Source organism: Aedes albopictus, chromosome 1 (assembly GCF_035046485.1).
Source record: "Aedes albopictus strain Foshan chromosome 1, AalbF5, whole genome shotgun sequence".
NCBI classification, from domain to species: domain Eukaryota; kingdom Metazoa; phylum Arthropoda; class Insecta; order Diptera; family Culicidae; genus Aedes; species Aedes albopictus.
The window spans coordinates 232,733,878-232,758,877 of NC_085136.1; the positions used below are offsets into that span (position 1 = coordinate 232,733,878).

A 25,000-nucleotide genomic window follows, 5' to 3' on the forward strand; every position below is an offset into this window, starting at 1 on the left:
CTGTTGAATGAAGAATGGCAATATTACTCTTTCTTGTCATTGTTGATCGTTCTTCTGATAACTATATTGTCCTTACTGATTTTTTAGCTACCGTCGGATAACTCTTTGAACAACCTTATTCATAGGATCATGAACATATTGTTAGTAAAGGACCACTTTTCGTAAAGTTCCCCCTTTCCGGGGAACTGAGTTTCGAGGAAATGAGGTATTTGGGTAACTGACATTCGGGGAAAAATAGTACAATCGATGAACGCTGTAAAAATTTCAAGACCAATATTAGATAGAATCAGATTAAAAGTTTAGATGTTCAATATTACTAATTACAGTCTCTGTTAAATGTAGGAAGACTTATCCCAACATTCATCAGAAAGTAAATTAGTGTCAGACTAAACGATAAATTCCACAACTTAAGCCTTCCTAAAGTGATACAATCCAGCATGTTTTGAACTTATAAACTATTAACCATGGATTCGCGGCATAATACACGGAAATGATCTATTTGGTTTGCCGAAATGTACACGCGAAAATATATAACAACAAAAACAACGAAAATAATGTAAAGCAGGTAAGGTGGTACAGGTATTGTGTTTGGGGGACAGGGATTACTGCCTAACGCCACAATGCGTAATTTCCAACTATTGTCTCCTTAAAAGCGCGAATGGATTCGATTTTTGTTCGCATAGCGGCGCCTCACTTCTCTCGCCAAAAAACAATGTTGTCCAAAAACTTTGGCACGTGCAAATACTACAGCGCGCCATCTATTTGTCAAATTGACTAATTGAGAAAAGAAGTGGAGTTTGAACAGCACGATGTGCTGAACGAAATCAAAAATCGAATCTGGTACACACTTTTAACCAAAAAAAAAAAAATGGATTGGATTGTAAGAAACCGAATCCTTTCCGTTGTATAAACTTAAACTTAGGGTATATGCAATCTCGCCTCTACGAAGACAGAGTGTCCAGAAGGAACCGAGTTGAATCGGCGATGAAAGCAAAAAAAAAAACTACTAACCACAATCGAGTGCTCTGTTATCATATGTTCGTTGAAAGATAATACAAATACGCGTCGTCGCTAGACCGCGTGAGATCGTAGTGAAAATAAAGATTGCTGGTAGTTCTGCTGTTGTCAGATTTTTAAGTTTTTGAGTTAATCTCCATCAAACTTTGTTCATTTTATATTAGTTTTTTGTTTCGTCAAACTGTTAGTTGTTTGATATACCGTTGTCTGTTTTTTTTTGTTCTGATTCAACTTTCAACTGTGTGTTTTGTGTATATAATTTGTGAAATACTAGATTTGCTTGAAAAAATGTTTGTTCTAAATTATATCGTAACTAAAATTGTACAAAAGTTAAACTTTATCATCGACGGGGGTACGGGAAACCTAAGTGAAAGTAGAGGGAGTGGGTTAATTTACACTTTAACACATTCAAAATAGAACCATTTCGTTATCTTTTTTTTGCCTAATGCTAGGGTCTGCTGGAAAGGTTGCCACGATTTCCAAACGCTTGGGAGCATTAAGCTATTCGTGTCACCAAGGGGGTCGTCTTCCGTCGGTTGTGATGCTGCTGCTGCTGTTGATGGATCTGCTGGAATTGCTGCTGCCCACTGTTGCCGTGCGTGCTATTGCTGGTGAATTGAAACTGTTGACCGTTGGCCAACTGGATTTGGTTGACGATTGTATTCGAACTCGTTACCGCAGTCGTCGAGGTATGGTGGTTGGAAACGTTCGTCGTGGTGGGCGAGATGGAATAGTTGACGTCGAGTCTCGCTCGCTTCGCCATGGGCTGAAGCTGCTGGAAGGTAAGCTGTTGCTGAGGTTGCTGCTGCGCTACTTGCTGTTGCTGCTGCTGGAGGTGGGTACCATTCTGTTGAGAGGAGATGTACACAGACTCATCTTCATCTTCCAGCGAGAGCAGATCCTTTTGAACGAATTCAAGCGTGAAGCCTTCCTTCGAATCGACGTTTATATCGTCGTAGAAGTCCGGCACCTGAAAGAGATCATAAAAATGTGAATCAGCGGATTCATTCATATTTACATTTACTATTCAAATAATCATTATTAGGGTTCCATTACGCATGACACATTATACACCAAGCAATCCAAGGGCAGCAGGGACAGGAGACCAGGGCATGACAATTTGAGCCCCCCCCCCCCCACGGGTTCTGCGAGTCATCTCCTCCTCTTCCTCTTCTTGGCGTAACGTCCTCACTGGGACAAAGCCTGCTTTTCAGTGTTCAATGCGCACTTCCACAGTTTTTAACTGAGAGCTTCCTCTGCCAATGACCATTTTGCATGTGTATATCGTGTGGCAGGCACGAAGATACTCTATGCCCAAGGAAGTCAAGGAAATTTCCTTTACGAAAAGATCCTGGACCGACCGGGAATCGAACCCGTCACCTTCAGCATGGTCATGCTGAATACCCGTGCGTTTACCGCCTCGGCTATATCTGCGAGTCATATTGGAGGTTAACATTCTAGGTGTGATAGGGTCTCAGCAGTGAGCAATGCTGGGCCTCTACAGAAATTCCATACATCCGGAAGCAACTTTAGTACAAGCGACAAGGCACCGCTTCTTAAGTGCCCCAGCCCAGCTAGGAGTGCATCGGGAACATCAGGAACGACGCCAGTTAGTTCCTGATTACGGTATACTGATGGACTTGCTTAGCAATTGAGATAGCACACGTTTAGGTAACTACACACAAGTAAGCTGGTAGCGATGACATTCTATCCTCTTAGTAAGGTCGGGAGGCACTGACCTGAAACGGCAGATGGGCTAGTCGGCGTTGCCCTCCGTCCCATAAAACCGTATCGAGGCCTTAAATTATTTTTCCGACCTTTACCCAGCTTAGGCAACTAACTGGGTGAAAGTAGACTCTGATGAACACTCCTGATTAGTGCTGCCCCGGCTCTGAGCTCAGTCCCCATAAGGACCTGTGCCAACCCTCGGGTGGCCTCTCTGGTTGCATAGATAACCACCAGGATCATCGGCGACTGATTCGTCGGCAGAGACGGATAGCGGCTCTAAGAGTGACCCAACAGCCATGACTACTAAAATTACAACCAAAAAAGTGTGCGACACCGGTGTGGCAGAGGGAGCAACAGTTAATCCGTTCGCAAGAGGTGGATTGGCGAGATCGCCACCACGAGGGGTGATGGAGGAAGCTGAAGTACCAACCTGCGAGCAAGTTAGAGCGACACGGCGATACAGCGCCGGTCGAGGAAGCGCACATGACCGGCGCATCCCTCACGCGGGCGTTGAACCGCAACAGGTGCGGGCTACCAAAGATGTTGCTAGTTGCCGAACAGCTGGACGAGCGGGCGGACTAACATCAGCAAGGACCTGAAACAGGGCCTGCTAGCTCCGCAAATCGCTAGCTTTGGCCAAGAAGGAGTACTATCTCCTGGTCGGAGAGCGGAGTACTTCTGACGCGAGCAGGGAAGAATCTATTTCTTATTTGCTGGCAGCACGACGATGGCCCATTGGACCAATGGATCTCTGGAGACGTAAGAGGTCGTACAGCCCTACGGTTCGAACTGCATGGCTGAAACCTGCAGAGGAGACACGGCCCGCGGGGACCAAGAAGCGTCCGGCAGAGGCGGGCGGAAGCAGAAGAGCAAAAAAGGGACGGTCAGCGCGAGCAACCAGGCTCCCAAGACGGTTGCGAAACGCCCAAGGGTCAGGGATACCAAGCCCCAGTAGGCCAACCCTTAGACTCTCTAAGGCTTAGATAAACAGGGGCCAACCGGACCAAGGGAAAGAGAACCCTTGAATTACGATTGGGAAAAAGAAGGCGTTGAGAAACGCTGATCTTCAAAATTGAGGACAACACTTACGCCCAGGTGCTGAGGGCCATGCGGGGCGACACGTAACGTCAATTTGTCACGTTTTGGTTTCTGGAAAAACAATCGCTAAGCTTTGAAACAAGATTCTATCCGACTCACCTCCATATCAAAATCCACATCGACGTCGTCCCCTTCGGGATCCTCCATCGACTCCGGCGTGTTGATCAGAAAGCTGTCCGCCTCCTGTTCGATCTCAATCTCCTCTTCGGCGTCCACCTCGTCCTCCTCTCCTTCCACTGCCTCCTCTTCGATGTCCGACTGGTCCTCCGTGTCCCCGTCGTCATTTTCGCCGTCGCTCTCCCCGGTTGGTCCATGTTTCATTTCGCCTCGCTCCAGCATGGGCAGATGCTCCGGGTGGACCATGGCCTTCCGGATGGCCATCGGATCCTTGCGGGACCACTTTTGCACCTCTTCGTCCATCTTGGTGATCTTTGCCGGGTTCATCGCCCACAGGCAACCCTTCCGCTGGCCACCGTTCGTTACGGGTTTCTCGATTTTCTCGAAACACTTGTTCAGCGACAGGTTGTGCCGGACCGAGTTCTTCCATCCGTTCGGAGCCGTCTTGAAGTAGGGGAAGTGCTCGCACATGAAGCTGTAAATTTCCGACACCGGTAACGAACCGGTGTAAGAATTTTTAAGCGCCATCGCTATCAAACAGGAATACGAATAGGCTGGTTTGGGAAAACCACTGTCCCCTTGGTGCTTCGAGGGTTTTACCTTAGGCGTAACTGCTGTTACGCCGGTGCCATTGGTTATCTGCATCATGTTCGATGGTTTACCTCCATTGTGAGGTATGAAACTTCGGTTGTAGATCTTCGTGGTGGTTCCATTGATGCTTATCAGCTGCGTCTGACCCTGCTGGACTGTGGTTGTTGTGCCGAGACTTCGTGCAGGACTCGACGATCGCTTCAATCCATTTATACCATTGGTGCCATTAAGCGCCGTGATTTTCTGGACATTTTTAAGGTTCTTGAACTGTACTCCATTGGCGAAGGTCAGCCCACCGATTCCTGCAGCCAACTTAATGGTATTCCCTTTGCCTAATCCCATACCAAGACCGGAACTCGGGCTAGATGCCCCGTTTGGAGGTTGATGGTTTCGAATGATTATTTTGTTACTATCGTCCTTCAACATCTGGCTTGACAAGTCCTTCTTGACCTGATCGATCCCGTTTATCCGTTGGATCTGGGTTAAACCGGAGATGGCGGCGGGTTTCTTCACTTCCTGATGCTGGATTACCATCGGAACCTTGATGGTGTTGGGTGAGAAGGTGAGGTGGCTCTTTCGCTCCTTGGGACTCGGCAGTGTCGGATCGTTCAGAGCACTAACTGTGGCGTTGAGGTTCACATTCTGCTTGGGGCTCTTCAGCAGTGACGTCTGGACGGATGAGATCACCGGCAGCACCGAGTTAGGATTCACGCAGGCTCCCACATCTGCGTAGATGTCAGTCGAGGGCCACTTGGTGGGTCCGCCGGCAGCCCAGCCGCTGGCCGCATCGTTTGAGTTCGAATCCAGCTCCAGCGAGGGCAGGTCGAAGTTCATCAGTGAACTGAACTCGTTCACGCCGCCGACGACGGTAGCCACCTCGGATTTGATGTCGATGTCCAGCATGTCCTGCATCGAATCCGACACATACAGATCCATGATGGGGGTGGTGTCCTGTAAGGAGAAATTAGGGAAAAAAGTTTGTAATGCTTCGTTAAAATATAGGTATACGTAAACAAGTGCTTGCTTATAGATAAGATAAGAATTTTATCGAGTTTTGAGATGTGTTGTGAAATGACATTGAATGAGAAACAGCACTTGAAGTCACTAGCATCTCCTGAGATCGCCCTTCGTTCGGTGAATATCGATTTCTGAATTTACACATAGAGTTGAATGAATACCACGATGAATACGACGAGTCACCGGTAAGGCAGCATCCATTTATTACGTAACGCTAAAATCGACATTTTTAGACCCCCCCTTCCCCCTCAGTAACGCTTTTTTGTATGAAAACCCGAAAATTTTTGTATGGGCCGTAACGCTTGGCCATACTCCCCCCTCCCCCTAGAGCGTTACGTAATTTGTGGATGGCGCCTAAGCATCGTCATAATTTTGATCTAAATTTGCTTTATATGATGCTCTTGCTGGAAGACAGCCAGTTTTATCATAAAACTTCGTGGTCGGTCCGTGAGAGTTTTTAGATTCTAGAGAAAAATATCAAACCGCTCGAGCTTTTGTGGGACCACCAGCCGCGTCATCTACACGGTCATCTACGGGTGCTCGGTTCCCACGCCTACGTACATGTTCCGGAGCTCATGCGCAGCGGACGGGAAAGCAATGAAGCTGGTTTTCGTCCGCGGTTATTTCGTCGAACATAAGAGTTATCGTTTTCTGGACAGAAACGGACCTCATCACCATTATGGTACGGCCAGAGTGGACGCGACACGACGCGGATTTCCCATACGATTTGACAGCTCCTTATTATTGATTGTTATTCAGTTGCGTGCAAATTTCCGCGTCGCGCCGCGTGACGCGCCCACTCTGGCCGGCACCTTAGGCGAGACTACTAAGTGCGACAGACTCTTGAGTATATGAATCAAAGGGAATAGAGGAGCTGGTGTGTCGAATCAAGCCAAGCACCGTAAGCTGAAGGAAACCCTAACGAAGTACGGACTGAAGCCGGTAGAATCGGACCCGTGCTTCCATGTCAAAGAAACAACAACTACGATCTACCTATGGATTACTGTACGAATTTATACTGGCCTGCTTACTTAGTAATCCTACATTATAGAGATCTGCGGAGGCGGCCATTGTGAGCCAATCATGCAGAGAGAACTGTCAAAGTGTGAGCCAAATGAACATGCTTATCGTTCGTAGGAAGGCGTGCTTTGAACGGTATTGCAATAATCGGAACTAAATAAATTAAAATTATTTATTTTTAATATCGAGATATTGGCGGCAATGTATGTTTAATAAAAAGATAAAAATTTATTAATTCTGCTTTCAAAAGCTCATGCTTATGACGACACTTTTGTTGCTGCACTTGTCGAAAAAACTTCCATTGCGCTTCTTGCTTCACTTCTGCCGATATAATAAGCGCATCACTTTTGCATTGAATTTCAGATTTCTTAGATTTCTCCGCTATTTCAACAAAATTTTGAAAAAAAAAATTCTACCGTACCGTGTATGCACCAAACTTTGCGCAGTTAAGAAAAATCAAATTTCTAGTCGTTATAAAAAATACAAACAAACATAATATATCATGAACAACATGCTCATACGATAGACTAATGATCCTTCTTTGAGTCTGCAATATAAAAAAAATCATAATATTAACCAAAAAATACTTAAAATAGAAAAACTATTTCATTGCCTTGTTCCTAACTTTGCGCACAAAATCTTCGATTGTTCCTAACTTTGCGCATAGTGTGCCTAACTTTGCGCATGCTATGAATTGCTGAAAAAAGTAATCAAAAATGCTATTATTTAATGTTTGCCCATTAAACTAAAGTTATTCAGATTAGGTAGTGTGCCCTTAATTGATCTTTGTTGAAATATTTTGTCCTACGAGGGAGGGGAACGGAGGCCTCCGGAGTTCTTGATTTCGTTCGCGATTCGTACTAGGCACCTACCGTGTGAACAATCCAAACTTCATGAGGGGTTGTTTCCTGTGGCTAAAGATCAAAGGTAAAAGCTTCCTGATAAATGAAGTGACCGTTACGGATAGGAACAATAAGGGGTCATTTCAATATGACGTCCATCTTTGGGGGGGGGAGGGGGCTGGGGTTTGTCTGAGAAAGTGTGATGTGCCATGTATTAGGTATACTATGAAGCGTGACGGGGTGGCCCAGGGGAAGAGGGGGTTCTAAAAGTCTTAAAAATGGTGGACGTCATATTTGAATCGTCCCTAACATTGACCGCCGGAAAATCCCAATGAAGGACTGTTCACAAATCACGTCTCATTGTAGACAGATGGAGAGTGCTTGCCATAGTGCTACGGTTCATACAATTTTTTACTAATTTCTATACAAAATTTGCTACATGGCGGAGAGGCAGGCCTGAAATTATCAGTACTGGTGTTACATAATATTTAAATGGTTCATAAGTCATGTATTGACGTTCAACAAGCATTTACTGCAAGTGCGCAAAAATTAGGAACACAGTGCAAATAATGGTTCCAAACATTGCGCACCACTATTTACTAATTAAATTGAAACATTTCTTACGAACTGTGATTGATATTACTAGAATATCACCTTTTTTGTCAATTTACTGCAAAATTAATCATCGTTGCACAGTTTTATCGAGGAAAATGTTGATTTTTGATAGAGTTACTTCTTGGCAACCGTGTTAAGGCGAGGCAAATTTTGACATTTTTGTGTATTTTTTGTTTATTATTCAACATAAACAAAGATTTTATGGACATTAAATATTTGTCAAATAATGTTTATGTTTACACAATGCTAGTGCAATGATTAAACTGGTGAATATGTTGACATTTAGTTATTTGTTTCGTTATTTTACAAGAATGCGCAAAGTTTGGACCTGCGCAAAGTTAGGTGCGCACACGGTAGTTAGAAAATGTAAACAAAACAACTCGAACCACAACGAAGTCGCGCACAAAGTTTGAACATCTAGCTTTGTAGCAAGTGTTGGCAGCTGTTGTAAACAAAACAAACAGCGTTGCCAAATCGACGTATGTAACTTCCGCTCATCTCTATGTAGAGGATTTCTATGCTTACTCTCACACGAAATTTGACGTTTAAGCGGTGTCGGCACCGCTCAAACGTCAAATTTTCTGTGAGGGTAAGCAGGTCAGCATAAATTCGTGCAATGGATCATTGGTCTATGTTTATGACCTGCTCATCGGTAATTATTTTTTACTTAAATTTGACAGTTCGACACTAAAGAAATAATTATCGAACTGTCAAGTTTAAGTGAAAATTAATTTTAATTCTCCAATTGGAACAGATCCATAGATTGAAAAACTGTTCCAGAGTCAGCAGGATTCCAGAGCCTAGTAGGAGCGCTTCTCCACTTATTTATTATTTATTTATTTTGTACATTTAAATTCGTAACGTAAGATATACCCAAAGTATCTAAATACCAAGGTAAGAGATTCCCGCTAATATTCGCCATTCGCGGATTAGTGAGAAAAGGAAAAAAGCAAAAAATAGTTATGAAGTTTGCGCTGATTTGTATGGGCGCATCACTATTTAGCAAACTTTCTTAAGAAATTAAGCACTCCCATCATAGAAGCAATTATTTAATTGCATCTCACTGGATTAAAAGTGACTTCCATGCAATAAAACAGGAAATATCGCCATTTGAAAATCGGTAACATTTTTTTTTTAATTGTTCTAAACATATTTTTTCAGCATTTAGAAACATCCAAACTACTAAAACTTCACAAACTTTGCTGAAATAATGACATTTTAGTGTAAAAACACCAACTTTTCATAACTAACGCAGATGTGTTGGTGAGTCTCATTTTTGACATTTGCGGGAATCTCTTACCTTGGGTATTTAGATACGTTGTGATATACCTACATCTTTTATGCTACATGATTGAATATGGTGGCGTAGACGTTATCGTAAATTATTTGATTTGATTAGGATTCAAGGGACAATTTCTTTAACTAAACTAATAATTACTATAACTACTACTGTGTTGGAAAGGGAGCGGATCTGGTGTGGTGGTTTAATCACCTGACTATCACGCCAAGGACCTGGGATCGAATCCAACTCCCGACAAACTCACAGGTGAATGTGAGTTCTTCCTTCGGAAGGGAAGTAAAACGTGGGTCCCGAGATGAACTAGCCTAGAGCTAAAAATCTCGTTAATACAGATAGAAAAAAATACTACTGTGCAGGGTGAACACACAAAATCAAAAATGAAATTCCCGCATTTTCCCGACTTTTTCCCGCATTTATTTTAAATTTTCCCGACTTTTCCCCAAATGCTTTTGGAACTTACAAAACTAGTAGGATGTTGGGGTAAATATGACGTTCTAGGAAAATCTCTAGTAATCTAGTTTCTGGATAAAGGAAATGCATTCAGAAAAATGTATGCTGGAGCATCTTGAGTGATTTAGGTGCTTCCACAAAACTCTTTCAAAAAATTGTTATTTTGTGGAAATTTATGATTTTTCTTGAAAAGCTGGGGTTTTCTACAACAAATTTTTTGAAGTAATTTTCCTCAAAAAAAATTGAAATATCTGAGGATTTTTATTCAAAAACAATTTTGAATCCTCAATCCCTGAAAAACAAAACATTGACTTAATATCTAATCTCACTTTTGAAGAACTTCCTTGCAAACTCCTGAATATTTTTTACTTGAAACTGATGAGTAATGAATAAATCTTTAAAAAAAAAAAAAATTATAGCGCAAAATCCAAAAATGTATCCAATTTTTTATCAAATTTCTCTATGAGTTTAAAATTAATCTTGTACAGCCATTATTAAGTTTTATTCGATTATCGTTTATTAAGAGCATTCGATTATCGTTCTATTCAAGGTTGAAAGAAATTAAGAAATGGGCTTGAAATTCATCTAGTATTTGAGGCGTTTTTCTTTCTTTTAACTTTCTAGATTTGAGCAACAATTCTCGCCAGAAAACCCTACAGAATTACTTCTATAAATAGTTTCAAGAAGGACATAAAACAATTGGTTTTTAGCGGTGTTGAGATAATTCCATATTCTGAATCTGCATGCCAAACTGAGCAGAAATCCAATTTTTCATGGATTTTGATGCCCGGGAACCTATATTATAACAACCAATTTGGAGTTTGTATGGGAACGTTTTTCGAATCACCCCTCCTCGCATTTTGTACAGGATGGAGTTGTCAAGCAGTTGCTCAGTTATCAAAAGGTGATTTCGAAAAATCTCTGCAATTGATTTTAGGTACCAAAATAAAGTTGTAAAAATCTGAAATAGTTATTTATGTAACGAGTTGCAAAAATTTGTTTTTTTCAGCACGAGTCGTACATTTATCCAACGAGGCCTGCAACCAATTTGAGTTGCATAATGTTCATAATGCAACTCAAATGAGTTGCATTATGAGCATTATACAACTGTTTTTCATTATGCAACTCATTTCAGTTGCATAATTAACCAGTTCTGAAAAATTTGCCGTTTTGATACCAAAATGAGTTAGATAAAATATACCTAAATTGTAATACTAAATTGCATAAAAACTATAGTGGCCCAGAAAAAGATGCTCCTTCGTATTCTAAATTGAAAAAAACCTCAGATTCGCATTAGGAAATAGGTACCTATAAAAAACCTCTAAAGTAAGTGTGCCGATCGTTGTGGTAATAAGGTAAATAAATTTAAAAAAAAATGATCGTATCATCTAATAAAGGCTTTCAACGCGTTAGCCGGTAGTTTTCTATCTAAAATTGCTTGGAAAAATATGAAAACTATCGTTTCTCTCTGTTTTGGATCATTAAGCGCATGCCACAACATTAGGCACACTGCTCCTATTATGGAGGTAAAATTTAACTTCGGTTCCTAATGTTGCGGTATCCCATTGAAATCATATGGGATACTGCAACATTAGGAGCACTACCGCAACAATAGGAACACAGCAGCAGAAATATTGGAAAAAAAAAATAAAAACAGATTTTTGAGCAAACTTTAGGCACACAAAACGTGCAATCCCATAATTTAAGCATAATACATCTATTAAAAATGCCTTTTAATAATATATCAGTCGAAAAAGTGCTCAATTGCCATTACCGCAGCATTAAGTACTACCACAACGAAGGTAGCAATTACTCTACAATGTTTACACTTCTGTCCTAAAGACAGTTTTTCATATTTTCATAACATCAGGAATTTCTTCAGCAGTTTTTCTTTGCATTTTACCGGAGATACTTTGAAAGATTTCATAAAAAGTCCAGAGAATCCAATCTTCAGGGTTTCAACTTGCAATTTTGCTTCCATTTTTATATCAGTAGTTGCAAAGGGATGACCAGTTTTTAGATAGTGTGGTCTAGAATATCGAGATTTTCCAAAACAAAAAAAACTGAACTTTTGAATCTGCTGACCGATTTTTTTGTTTGAAAGATGGTAGTTTTCAGGAAAAATACGCTAAAAGGGCCAAACTGTGTTAAAGTGAAAAAAAGTAATCATATTGGGTTTTCACGTTTTTGGGTCTCGGAACCAAGGAGGCACTCTGGTTATATATTTTTATCAAACAATTCAGGAAATTTGGCGTAGCATATCAAAAACCAGAGATGTACAAGGAGATGTATGTTTTTAAGTTTTTGAGATATGATTTTTTGTATATAGAAAAACTAGGTTCCCTAAAATTGTAAATTATTATAAAACTTAATATCCATAGTTTTAGGAGAATTAAAAATATAATTAATTTAAAAAAGTATATTTTATGGGAAAATTGGTCACCCTAATAACTTAATTGAAAAATACGGGTCTAATTATTTTCAATGAACTACAAACCCCCCAAGTTTCACGGCAAACTGAGTTGCGCTATTTCGATTTTCTATGGAATGGCTCCATTATAACAAAAAAAATCAAACAGGAAATCATCAGAAACGACTGATTTTCTAATGCCTTTAGTATTTTTTTTCAAAAGAATTTAAAATGCCGCTATCGAGGGGAGCTTTTCTTTGAATTCAATAAGAAATTTCGCTAGAAATACTATGAAAAATTCCTACAAAGCAATGATTTTAGGAAATCTTTCATCAACTACTTAAGGGAATATTGAAAATATTTTTTTTTACTACATTGAAATTTGGCCCAGAACTTATCCAGGTTGGCAAAATTCCATAAACTATACCAGCAGAAACTATCATGGAAACAATCTAATTTCATGGTTTAGTCCGAAATCTTCTTCAAGGTTTACCAAATTTGATATTTAATGCTTAAAAAATAAATTATGATAATTCCAGTTGACAGTAGATACCCTGAAAATCTACGTGATTCCTCGATAATATCCGGAAAGGATTTCGCGGCAAATTGCGTTGTTAATTCTGCGGAAAATCATTGAATTTATTACTGGCAAAATTTCATGTACAATTTTCTATGGAATTCATTGACATTTCTGAAAATTGTGGAAAAAATTTGGAAAAAAAATTGCTAAAATCATTCAGAAAGTTTTTACATAAAAAAAATGTTTTTGCGAGCCAGTTCAAATCGTGTTTTTTTTAAATTGTGATTTCTAATATGGGCCTAAATTTAAGATTTAAGCGTCTTGAACGAGCAGAAGGCAGTCCACCGTCACCCTACTGATCATGGAGGCCGAGTACGAGGCGCCCAGAGATGCATGCCAAGAGGCCATCTGGCTGATGGAATGGAGGACAACCAGTGCTGTCTAATCTTCGTGGAAAGCGAGAAGCAGGGCCGTAGGTCAGCACATGTAGAGTGTTACGTCTGTTTGTCTGTGATATACAGTGACCCCACACCGATGAATCACCTTAATTTTTGTACACTATTTATGAATCACCATGTTGATCAAATGGAGTGATCCATAAACTGTGGTCATTTTTTCCGATTCATAAATTGTGGGGTCACTGTAGTTCAACCGTGTATTTTTCTATCGCTCCGAATAAAGTTTCCATCAAAAGTATTCTCGCTTGTTTATCATTTTGCGCTTCCTATCTTGATTCCCGTTGTTAACTACTGCCGTTTGTTCACCTGCGCCATCAGTCGTTCCACTTTTAACGGAAATTGAGTAAGAAAACATAAGACTTCTGAGTATATAAAACCAACTCAATGACTGAGTAGAAATATTTGTCGGTGTACGTAAAACAGTGGGTTCAAGCGTTGTTTGTTTTGTTTCTTTTTTGTTAGAAGTGAGCGCAAATGAAAACACAAAGAACGGAGTAAATCGGTGTCATGGGCTAGAGGAACTGGTTCACGTGAATGAGGATGAAGCATCTGTCACTTTTAGCAATTTTTTTATATGAAGATCTACTTTTTCTCTTACGATCTCATCCACATTCATCCAGTTCCCCTAGCCTATAACAGCTTTGTTTTCGAATATGATGAATTTCTAGCGTAACATGTGATGAGGACCAAGTCAAAAATGTATACAAACGAGATTTTCCGTTATTTCTATCAAGTGTCATGTAATCTATCGATACACTTCCTCACCCACGCCAAAAACCCATTTTAACATGACTTTTTAGATTATTTTTTAAGGGACTAAGTAAATTCATAGTTCTGTTTGGGCCTAGGTCGACGTAAAAGGGCCCAAGTTGGACTAGATCGCAAATTTACTTATGTAGGCCCTTTTGCATGTTACATGGATTTTCTATGGTTTTGATTTAAATCTTATTCTTTCTATCTTGTATAATCACGTGCAAACTAACTTATTTTTCTCAAAATTAGCTTCATTCAAACGGGCCTAAGTCGATTCGTAGTTGGTCAAAGGGCTAATGTACTAGGGCCTAAGTGATTTGCTTATTGTCAAAGGGCCAAAGTATTGGGGCCCAAGTCCATAAAAATATTCAAAAGGGCCAATGTCCATTGCTGTTAGAAAAAAAAATTATACAAGTTTCAATGTAGTATGTTATTTTTGGCGCTAAACAGCGTGTGTGCAGCAGTCATGCGCGTCATTTGCTGCATAATCGTAACTAATACATTGTTTGATTTCTAAATAGGGTTTATGAACATACATGCAAACCTTCTTAAGCAGATTTCTCAATGTTTACATTTTGGACTTAGGCCCTTATGTTACTTATGGCACAGTAACCCTAGGTCTTGACTTTCCTACACTCAGCGAAAAAAAAACTAGCGAAATTCATCGACATACCTTATGAATTTTTGCAATAACTAAAACTTATGGATGACATAAGAATACCTTATGATAAGAACAAAAAAATCCTAAAATCATGCAGATTTGATCCATGAACGTCGGGATCACCGAGCCCGTGTTTTATCCCCACGGCTACCGACGCTTGTTGGTAAACATAAATACATAAAAGCCAAGCTGTGAGACGATTCTACCTCATAGAGCAATCTCATGAACTTAATCCGAATCATTATGAATTATTTAAAGCCCGTTTCATAAGTTGGGCCTCGTGGAAATCTAAATGTTATTTGGCTGAGTGTAATATCTTTGCTGTAAACATCACCCTTTAAAAAGTAAAGATCAAGAGCTACGTGAGAATATATGTTGGGGCTCAATGGACCCCAGGGTCCTAAAACGGACCTTCTTTTAAGGTTTCCTCTTGAAAGTTACTAACTCATTACAACCATTTTTCCAGCACCACCCTACCACCCTACGGAACTCACAACCGGCAAATTTTGCCGGCAAAGAGCGGTATCGAAGTGTGCGTAGAACACAATTCCAAAACAAAGAACCACTCAGCGTGGTGAGAGCCTCTACCACACTGGAGCGAATGAGAAAGCATAACCCACCCCTCAACGCACACAAGCTCGTAACCACCCCATCAATGAACGGTGTAAACATATCGAACTGACTACTACATTCAAGCGAAACCATGCTGCCATGCAGTGAGGGGTGGTTAATGAACGAAGCGGCGATGGTGGTGGAAAAGTACAGTCCCGTCGTCATCGTCGTTCATCGCCCCTTTCACAAAACAGCGGCGGCCGGTTCGAGCATAAACTCGCTGGGAAATGAACTAAACAGAAGGGAGCGTGAAAGGGACATGGAAAAGAACATACCTTCGCTTTCCCTGTCGCTCCTGCGTAGTTTTACGGACCCCTCCTGGCAGGAGAGGGAGGATGACGATGAAAATACAAGACCCTCCGATATGTTAGGTTAGGTAAACATAAAAAATGGTACGACGACGACGATGGTGCTGCAAAATAAGCGCGCACTTCGTTCTCTGGAAGGGAACGACGTAAAAGTACAGTCCCGCCAAAAGTTGGCCTGCATGCGCTGAACACTGGTGGACTCTTTTTAGCGTCTTCTTAGCGCGCGCTCCGGACCGGGACTCGGCTGATGGGCGATGAGCCTGCTGCGGTTGGGGAAACAGTAGAGCGTAGAGCAGACCGACGACGATGATGATGATGAACCAGAGTAATCCAATATTGTATGGGGAGGATGACGCAGGTAGTAGGCGCTGGATAGGGGCGGTGTTCTTGGCAAGCGAACAAAAAGGAAATTTACAAGAGTTACTTTTCGGAGAGACGTGTTTAGCAGTAGGCGTGAAATCAACTGTAGTCAAAATTTGTTATACACGGTGGGTGGTACTTCACGCTTACCGCGATGTCGCGGCAGCCTTACATCTGATTTAGCTTATTTTTTGTTTGTAGTTGCGGCATATAGTAAGCTAATTACCTTCGAAAAATTAAATGAATTGATGGAAAGACAACAGAGAAATTGTGATGGGCGTAAAATGGGTGGCACCGTATTTAACAAATTTCGACTGTAACATTAGGTAGCTGCATAACAGCTGCAGAATTAGGAAAAGTTGTTGGATAAAAAGAAAAATGTGGAAAAATATTGATTTAGGGTATTGGTTCCCTTATTAAGCATGTGACTTCCATTTTCATCCTACGAAAAACAAAGAATAGGAGGCAATCAGTGGAGTACTAGATTGAAAGTAGTGAGCTGGATTTTTATATGGTGAGATGATCAATTCTCCATTTCTGCAATGAAATCGTACAAACAGCGTAGGTTATATGATTTATTGACTAATTTGATGCTGTTTGAGCAAAAGTTTGGGTAACTGTGTTGTTGAAGTTGCATGAAATAAATAATACAACAACACAGCTACCCAAAGTTTTGCTCAAACACCATAAAATTAAGCAAGAAATCATATAACCCACACTGTTTACACCATTTCATTGCAGAAACGGAGAATTGATCATCTCACCATACAAAAATCCAGCTCACTACTTTCAATCTAGTACTTCACTGATTGCTTCCTATTGAAGCACTGTTTGTTTTGTTTCTTATTTTTGTATTTTTTGTTAGAAGTGAGTACCTATGAAAACAAAAAGAACGGAATGGGGCACGTTCGGTGTAGTACTAGATTTGTAGTAATGAGCTGAATTTTAGTATGGTGAGAAGGTCATTTCTCCGTTTCTGCAATGAAATGGTGCAAAAAGCGTGGGTATTATGATTCCTTGCCTAATTTGATGCTGTTTGAGCAAAACTTTGGATAACTATGTTGTTTATGTTGCAAGAAATGGAGAAAACAACAACACTGTTGCCCAAAGTTTTGCTCAAACAGCATCAAATTAGGCAAGGAATCATAATACCCACGCTTTTTGCATCATTTCATTGCAGAAATTGAGAATTTACCTTCTCACCATACTAAAATTCAGCTCATTACTACAAATCTAGTACTTCAACGATCTGTCCTATTGATCGGTGCCGTAATCGCTTGTTTTCGAATAGGATGAATATGGAAGCGTGAGATTACTGATGGCACACATACCCTCAGTGGCGATTCCCTAACCTCAAATCTACCTGTTCAACGAATGTGAATACTTAGATTTTCTCAACAATTTGGCTTGTTGTTTGTAGAAAATGACGAGATTAGCCGTTTTCGTCCATGTGCAATTTGATACTGATCTTGAATCCTCCGCAAATGAAATTTTGAGGGTCGTTGAACAGGTAAAAAGTGAGGTTACGAGACGCCACTGCATACCCTATAGGTTTTAAACTTTTGAAGCGCAAACTGAGTTTTTCTAATATTTTTAAACAAATCAATGTTTTAAAGCAAACTTCACCATCATGACATTTCTTTTATTACTATAGGAGAACTTACGTATTTTCGGCAGTTTGTTCTCTTTGTCTTGGGTTTTTTTTTTAAACATGTTGAACTTAAAATTGGCGTTAAATCTTTTCTCAACTAAACTGAACTGTACGGCCAAGTTTCAAGCAAACTTGCCGATAATATCCAATTTCACCCTATTACTGTTCATGACTGTTTTTTTTTGTCAAATTTGAGAAACATGCAAAATAAAGCACAATAAAATGTGATGGACTATATTAACGATAGTTTTTGGGAATGGCACTTTATGAAAAAGAAAGTTCCACGGCCACGACTAACGTCCTTTTCGAAACGTATTCCGAATTTCTCATTATTAACCGCGGTCGACGATCGATGAAAAAAGGCGCGAAATAGACTTTCGTTCGTCGACCGCCGGTCGTGGTTTGTGGTGTATATCGTCGCCCAAGGAGGAGGTAGTAGTAGAATATGCATGCGCGCATATTTTTGTTTATGGAATTTAAATTTATGCGTCGAAAATAAAACGGGTCGACCGACGATTCGTATACCTACGGCAATCGTGTGGTATGTTGTTGCGCGAAAAGAGCTGGATGTCGTGTGTAGAGAATTGGCTCGGGGTACGCGGGTTTAGTAAACCGGAAACCCGGTTTTAATGAGTTCTTCAGCCCCAACTTGGTGGATCGGATTATATTGCTAGGCTATTGTTTTGAAAATAGGAATATGTAAATTAAAAAAAAAAACTCGTTTTCATATTAAAAATTGAATTTCGCATAGCCTGCCGTAAGCCAGTTCTCAGCAGGCGACGAGTTGGAAAACGTAAACAGAATTCTCACAAGAAAAAATAACAAGGAGTGTATTTAAAACTCGCCTCCTTTGCTTGCGTGAGTTTCTACAGTTCACCAATGAAACTCATACTCGCGAACTTTGTGTGGACAACAAGTGCATCAATGCACATGTTTGTTAGTTTTCTTTTTCCACGAGTATTTATTTATTATGTACCACGGTTGGTATTCTTTCCCGTTGGTCGTATCGCCGGCGACAACAGTGTAAACATTTCGAAGCTTTATTTATGACGAAATACAAATAACGGGTGAACGAGAGATTTGGCGCGAAAATGATACATCGGAGAGGAAGTATCGCTCGTAATACATGTGCTGAATTATAGTGTTTTTGTTGCTAGATAGTTAATAAACATAAAAACATTAATAAAACTTAACTACTATTTATGAGACGTACTGAACGACAACAAAAGGCTTTCTAAAAGTTTGCTAAATATTTAAATTTAAGCACAAGTTTTCATTCTAACCATTTCATAAATAAAAACGGAATTTGTGTGGAGTGGGCGAAAACAAGAGCAGTGCACATTGTAGTCGGGCTCCATACAATGTAGCGTCCAAAACTGATAAAAACTAATTTGATATTTTTTTCTATACTTTTTATCACTTTATATCGAAGCTTAGGTATATGTAATTGTACTTTTATGATCATTGATAAATTGGCGTTTTTAAGAAAAAAATCCACTGTGCGCTAGTCGCTGAGTTCTACCGCAGCCAAATCAAAGTATGCTTACAAGACGAATTACTCTAAAAACCAACAACAAACAATAGGGCACTGACATAAGAGAAAACCGAAATTTGTGTCAGCCTTATGGACATTTCGATTTCGTTACGATGTTTTAATTGGAATTTGTCCGGAGTGCTGCGTCTATTTCTCTGTGATCATTAGTTACATTGTGTTAGACATTTTTTTCCAATTTAAGAGGAAAAAAAGTTCGTTTTCCCGTACTAAATTCCACACAAATTTCCGGAATACGGGACGCAACCAATAGCACTCAAATTTTGCATGGGACACATCCAACGCACTTCTACACCGTGGTTTTTAAACTTCATTGAACGATAATTCCAAGTTCCTGCAGTCGATTTTGATTATTTTTGCACCAAAATGAAGATAATTACTTATTTTCTTCTAACAGTACTAGAAATTTTGAAAGCTGTTTCGAGAAAATAGAGAATTCCTGGTTTTAAGCCATTTTTTTTAAATTTTTGCGATAGTGTGGGCGGGGCCCATATAGCCGAGGCGGTAAACGCACGGGTATTCAGCATGACCATGCTGAGGGTGACGGGCTCGATTCCCGGTCGGTCCATGATCTTTTCGTAAAGGAAATTTCCTTGACTTCCTTGGGCATAGAGTATCTTCGTGCCTGCCACACGATATACACATGCAAAATGGTCATTGGCAGAGGAAGCTCGCAGTTAATAACTGTGGAAGTGCTAATAGAACACTAAGCTGAGAAGCAGGCTTTGTCCCAGTGAGGACGTTACGCCAAGAAGAGAGAGAGAGAGAGAGAGAGAGAGAGAGAGAGAGAGAGAGAGAGAGTGTCCCACTACGCCCTGTTTCTTGTTTTTTTTTTCCGAAGTAAGAAGGTTTAATTTCCAATAAGAAAGCATGAATTGATCTTCTATTCATATCTGATCGTTTGACATGCTGGTTGGCACGAATTTACCAACACAACTATTTTGGGAAGCAATAGTTTGATTATCGCGCAAAACTTAACGAGTGAAATGTATCATAGTTGTTTTGGATACTACAAAACATTGAAAATATCGAGCATGTTGACCCAGTTCAATAAGCACATGTGAAAGTACAATCCGAAGTTGCTCCGTAATAACACAGAGAACAGACGTTTAAGCTCGAACGAAAATACGTCGAAATCGTGTGTAAAGGATTTAAGTGTACCTCAACAACGCCACCAACGGAGACTGCCCCACATATGAAGTCGATTTGACCCCAAGATGGCGGTGTTCATCGTTAAAACACACTAGCCCACAAAGCGACACGAGCGCCAAACGGCCAAAAATGGCGAGCACTAGAAACAAAAATGACAACACGGCAGTGTAAGTGATGGGATGCTAGCGCCACGCAACGGGAGCATAACCACATAGGGAGAGGGTGGGGGAATGCGGTATGACGGACCGGGTGGGTAAGACGGACCACCAACTAGTTCTGTCACTTAAGGCGAAACTGGAAGCATTTCCTCATTTTTTTGGTTTTTGATTTTTAATAAAATAACGAAGCAAAATTTTCAACATCGGTTTTCGTACAAATGTAGAGTATGGATCAAGGTATCTCCTGAATTTTTCCCTGGTGGAAAAAATTTTTCGTTTTTGCAGAAACCATTTTTAAACAAAATTGCACAAAAAATGGTTTCTGCAAAAACGAAAAACTTTTTCCACCAGGGAAAAATTCAGGAGATACCTTGATCCATACTCTACATGTGTACGAAAACCGATTTTGAAAATATTCAGGGTGGCCACTCAACTCGGTGAAATAAATTCCCGGTTATTTCCCGGTTTTTCCCGGTACCTCGAATTTTTTTCCCGGTTTTCTAGAAATTGATTTATATGGTTAAATCGGAATACTGATATTGCTATTTTCTATTTTCTCACTATTTTCTAATTTTGTAAACAGTTAACTTTACTGAAAGAGAACCATTGTCAAAGTTCTAACAATATCAAAAAATATCGTTCATCATAAACAGCCCAAGTGAAGTAGATTTTTGGCTCAATGGATCTAGGAGGTTGACAATTTATGGCGGCTTTAATAAATTTTACATTTATATATTTTTTGAATTCCTCAACAACATAACATCATAACTGTTCTTTTTTATACTTTAAGCTTGAACTGTTCAACGCTCAAAATGACATAAAAATACTTGAATGCGATTTTTTGTACCAGAAATTCTATTGTTATGTGCAAGTAATTAACATTCAAAATTCAGAAACGCAAGTAAAATCTCGAACAAAGCGAAAACTAAATCATGCATAACAATTATAAGCGAATGAGCGCTGCTATTAGAGCATCTATGGTGGAAAAAACAAAATTCAATATAAGACACATCTAGTAAGAAGCCCATATTTTCTCTAGCCTTGAAAAATTGAAATATTTCTCAAGAGAGTATTTTCGGAATTTTTATACATATTAGATATGCTCTATTCGAAGTTAGGGTGGAGAATTCTAATAGAAATGCCAAATGAAATTAAAAAAAAAATTCGAATCAATTTCTCGAGAATCTACTGGAGCAATCCTTGGGAGATTTTTCGAAAAATGTGTAAAGTTGAAAAGGTAAGCTTGAAAATAAAAGCTGTTTGTGGAATCTTTGGAATAATTTTTGAAGAATTCCTTGATAATGTTCACTGTTGAAATGCTTGACAGTATACAAATGAAAGAGGCACTCCTGAAGAAATCCATGGGAGGATTCAAATAGGTAAAATATTGTTTGAATTCCCAAATAAATTACTCCAAAAGTATTTGACAAAATGCATGTCAAATCTTTAAGAACGTATTTAGAAATTATTTTTCTTGAAAAAAGGGAAATTATTGGTAAAACTGCTTGGTATGGTTGATTTGTTTTGAGAAAATAACTTGTAAGACGTTTCAAGAAATCCCTGGGAAAATATCTTGTTAAATCTTTTGATGGATGTTTGGAGAAATCTCTGGGAGAATCTGCGAAAAAAACCTTGGTTTATCATCAAGAGAAATGTAAGGCAACCTGGAAGAACATGTCCAACATGGAATACTGGAAAAAAATGTTATGAAATTCTTGTTGACGATCGATTTAACAGAACTTCTAAAATCATACACATTTGGAAATGTAAAGGAACACTGTGGTTAAATGAAGTATTTTTTTAATATGACAATATTTTTTTCTGTAATGATATAATACACTGACTGTCCTACCCAATACACATTGTTTAAAGTTTTCCATTTATACCTTAGCTATTTCAAAATCAATTGTACAACACATTGTTACAAAAATAAAAGGAAATATATAATTTCAACGGATTAACATATCACAACACACAGAACCCCACAAATGCACAATACACAGACACCACAAATTAAATTGACGCAACACGACACATAACATAAATGTGCCCTGTTATCCAGTTGGATAACACCTTCCTATCACAGGATGACAAGATTTCATTTATTGGTTTGGGTCCATCAGCCATCCTGGAATTGTGTTTTAGTTGGCATTTGCCTTTTAGTTCACAGCATTTGATGCTGTGTTCATAGCTTGGTTTTGTCTAGCAAAACTAATCCTAATCGGGCATCCCGTTTCAGGGTTCGATACTTGAGCTCAACAACTTGAAGTCCGTGACAGGGAAAAGTTTACATTACCCGTAACCCGTCTTAATCAAAATTTAAGAAAAATCTTGGATAAATTTTTTGATTAAGTTTCGAACTCTGCATCTAGTATCTGCGATATAGTATCTTTAGATTACAAAAATATAGATCATGTTTAAGAAAAAAAAAACATTCTCATGTAGATGCAATAGAAATTATTATCCCGGACTTTCAATTTTAAGGATGGTTTATGTTCTAAGCAAATTCCCGGTTTTTTCCCGGTTTTTCCCGGTTGTTTGCGATTCCCGGGTAATTCCCGGTTTTCCCGGAATTCCCGGTTGAGTGACCACCCTGAATATTGCTTCGTTATTTTATTAAAAATCAAAAACCAAAAAGAGAGGAAATGCTTCCAGTTTCGCCTTAAGAGCTAAAATATTTCTTTCTTTTCTGATAAACTCTATCTTCTTATCAGTTGATGATTATTGATCCACTCCTCATGAGAATACATATGTCAAAAGTGCAAAAAAATAAACAATCATTTACCTGGCTACACGCTTTTGTTATGGGATCTAATTTTGAGGCGGCAATAAATAAGCTTTTATAACTTTAAATTGCTAAGTTTTCGCATTTTATTTTGAGTTTCCCAGTTGTTTTAAACTGTTCCGTCCTATACACAACGAAATTCAGCTAAATTTCATGGATTATGGATAACGGTGCTGAAATGAATATTATGCGTTGTATGGGGGTAAGACGGTCCCCTTGATGGTGGGTAAGACGGACAGTGTAGGGGTTACTTTGATAGTGCCATAAGAAGCACATTAAACCCACACATTGTTCACAGATTGAAATCTATGGTGTTCAAAAATGATTGTGAAAGCCGTGTAAAGCATTTCATATTGTTTTTTTTGTTTGTTTAGACATTCATTATATTATAGTTTTTGTTGTTAGAACAGATTGAACTTTGTAAACTAACCAGAGCATTACGTTTATCAGTGTATGGAGGTTTCCAATTTACAAAATAGATTTTAATTTGCAAAAACACGTTTCGCTAAGAGATTCAAAGCCAAAATTAGATTCTTCTATGATTGACCTACCGACCATAACCATCATTTAACACAATTAATGGCTTATTAGCTAATTTTCCAAACGTGTCCATCTTACCCACCCTACTGGTCCGTCTTACCCACACTGTTGAAAAACATACATTTGGAGATCACTTTTTAATTATCTCAAAAGTCATGGGAAATCAAATTTTATTACAAAATCGGCTTGCAGACCGTAAAGTACCTTAGTTGAAGTAAAAAGTATGGAGATAAAATTTCAATTATCGCATTGTTGTTGTTTACACTGTTAAAATAGAGTGTTTCCTAAACATGTCTGTCTTGCCCCCACCTCCCCTACTTCGATATGACCGTTACAAAGTTTTACACAAGGAAGAAAGCGACGTCTGTTCTCTGTGATGTAAATAAGAATATTATTGACAAAAAGTGACTCGGGCAATCGATTCGACACTTGACGTGGCCAACCTCAAATATTAGCTGGGTACACGAAAAATGTTTTTTTTTTTTGAATTTTATATATTATGTTGTTCATTATTTAAATAATATAGAACGAGCTCACCAAAGAACATGCATTAAAATGTCGTTATGTGCTCAATCGACGCGGATAAGAGGGACACTAGGCAGCCGTATTGCAGTAAAATTGTAGGGCTTTAAGAAACCAGAATACGGGTTGCTCATAAGCCATACGTTTTTAACTAATGCTGCAAATTTGAAGTGGAAGTATGTAGTAATGTTGCCAAGAAAAGAATCACTTAGCATCTTTGTCGCTAAACACGGTCTAATGGAATCCAAACAGAATCTACCACAAGACATTTCCGACGAGACACGTGTAAATATGTCTGAGTAAAATGGAGCAGTGACGAACATGTAGTTAAACACCTTCTACAACCAGAACAACATGCAAGCAAGCAATCATATAAGAATCAGTGGAGGGGAAAGGATGCAAACAGCTTGCCAGAGAGCCCCTTCTTACAGGTACCTAATAGTGTCAGGTGCAACAGAGCGATCATGTGAAACTGTTTGGTTGGATGGCTGAATTAAACAGCCGCATATGTCTTCGGCAGTTCGAATGTGGGAAAACAACGATTCAAGAGTTCTCAAAATATTTTTTGGACATTCATTCATGATAGATTTCCTTGTTGTGACATACCACCTTACCAAGTAATGTGATCATTCAGCATACTGGAAGGCGTGAGTTCAGATCATAGTGTATTATGTTTTCCTTATTTAAAACTTCTGCTACTATGTATTTCGAATAGTAAGTTCTTAATAATATTAATCGACAAAATAAAAATACGTCGTGTTCT

General features: G+C 39.3%; 1 protein-coding gene across 1 annotated transcript in view; it reads right to left on the reverse strand.

Moving 5' to 3' along the window:
* Positions 1-181: 181 nt before the first annotated feature.
* LOC109425392 (forkhead box protein O3) overlaps positions 182-25,000 on the reverse strand; it is a 46,333-nt gene continuing 21,514 nt past the window's right edge. Inside the window, exons 2-3 of the mRNA XM_062846415.1 lie at positions 3,943-5,502; positions 182-1,987 (exon numbers count right to left, since the gene is read on the reverse strand). Of these exons, the coding sequence (XP_062702399.1) occupies positions 1,514-1,987; positions 3,943-5,502 (2,034 nt within the window). The 3' untranslated portion in view covers positions 182-1,513. The remainder of the gene's footprint in view (positions 1,988-3,942; positions 5,503-25,000) is intronic.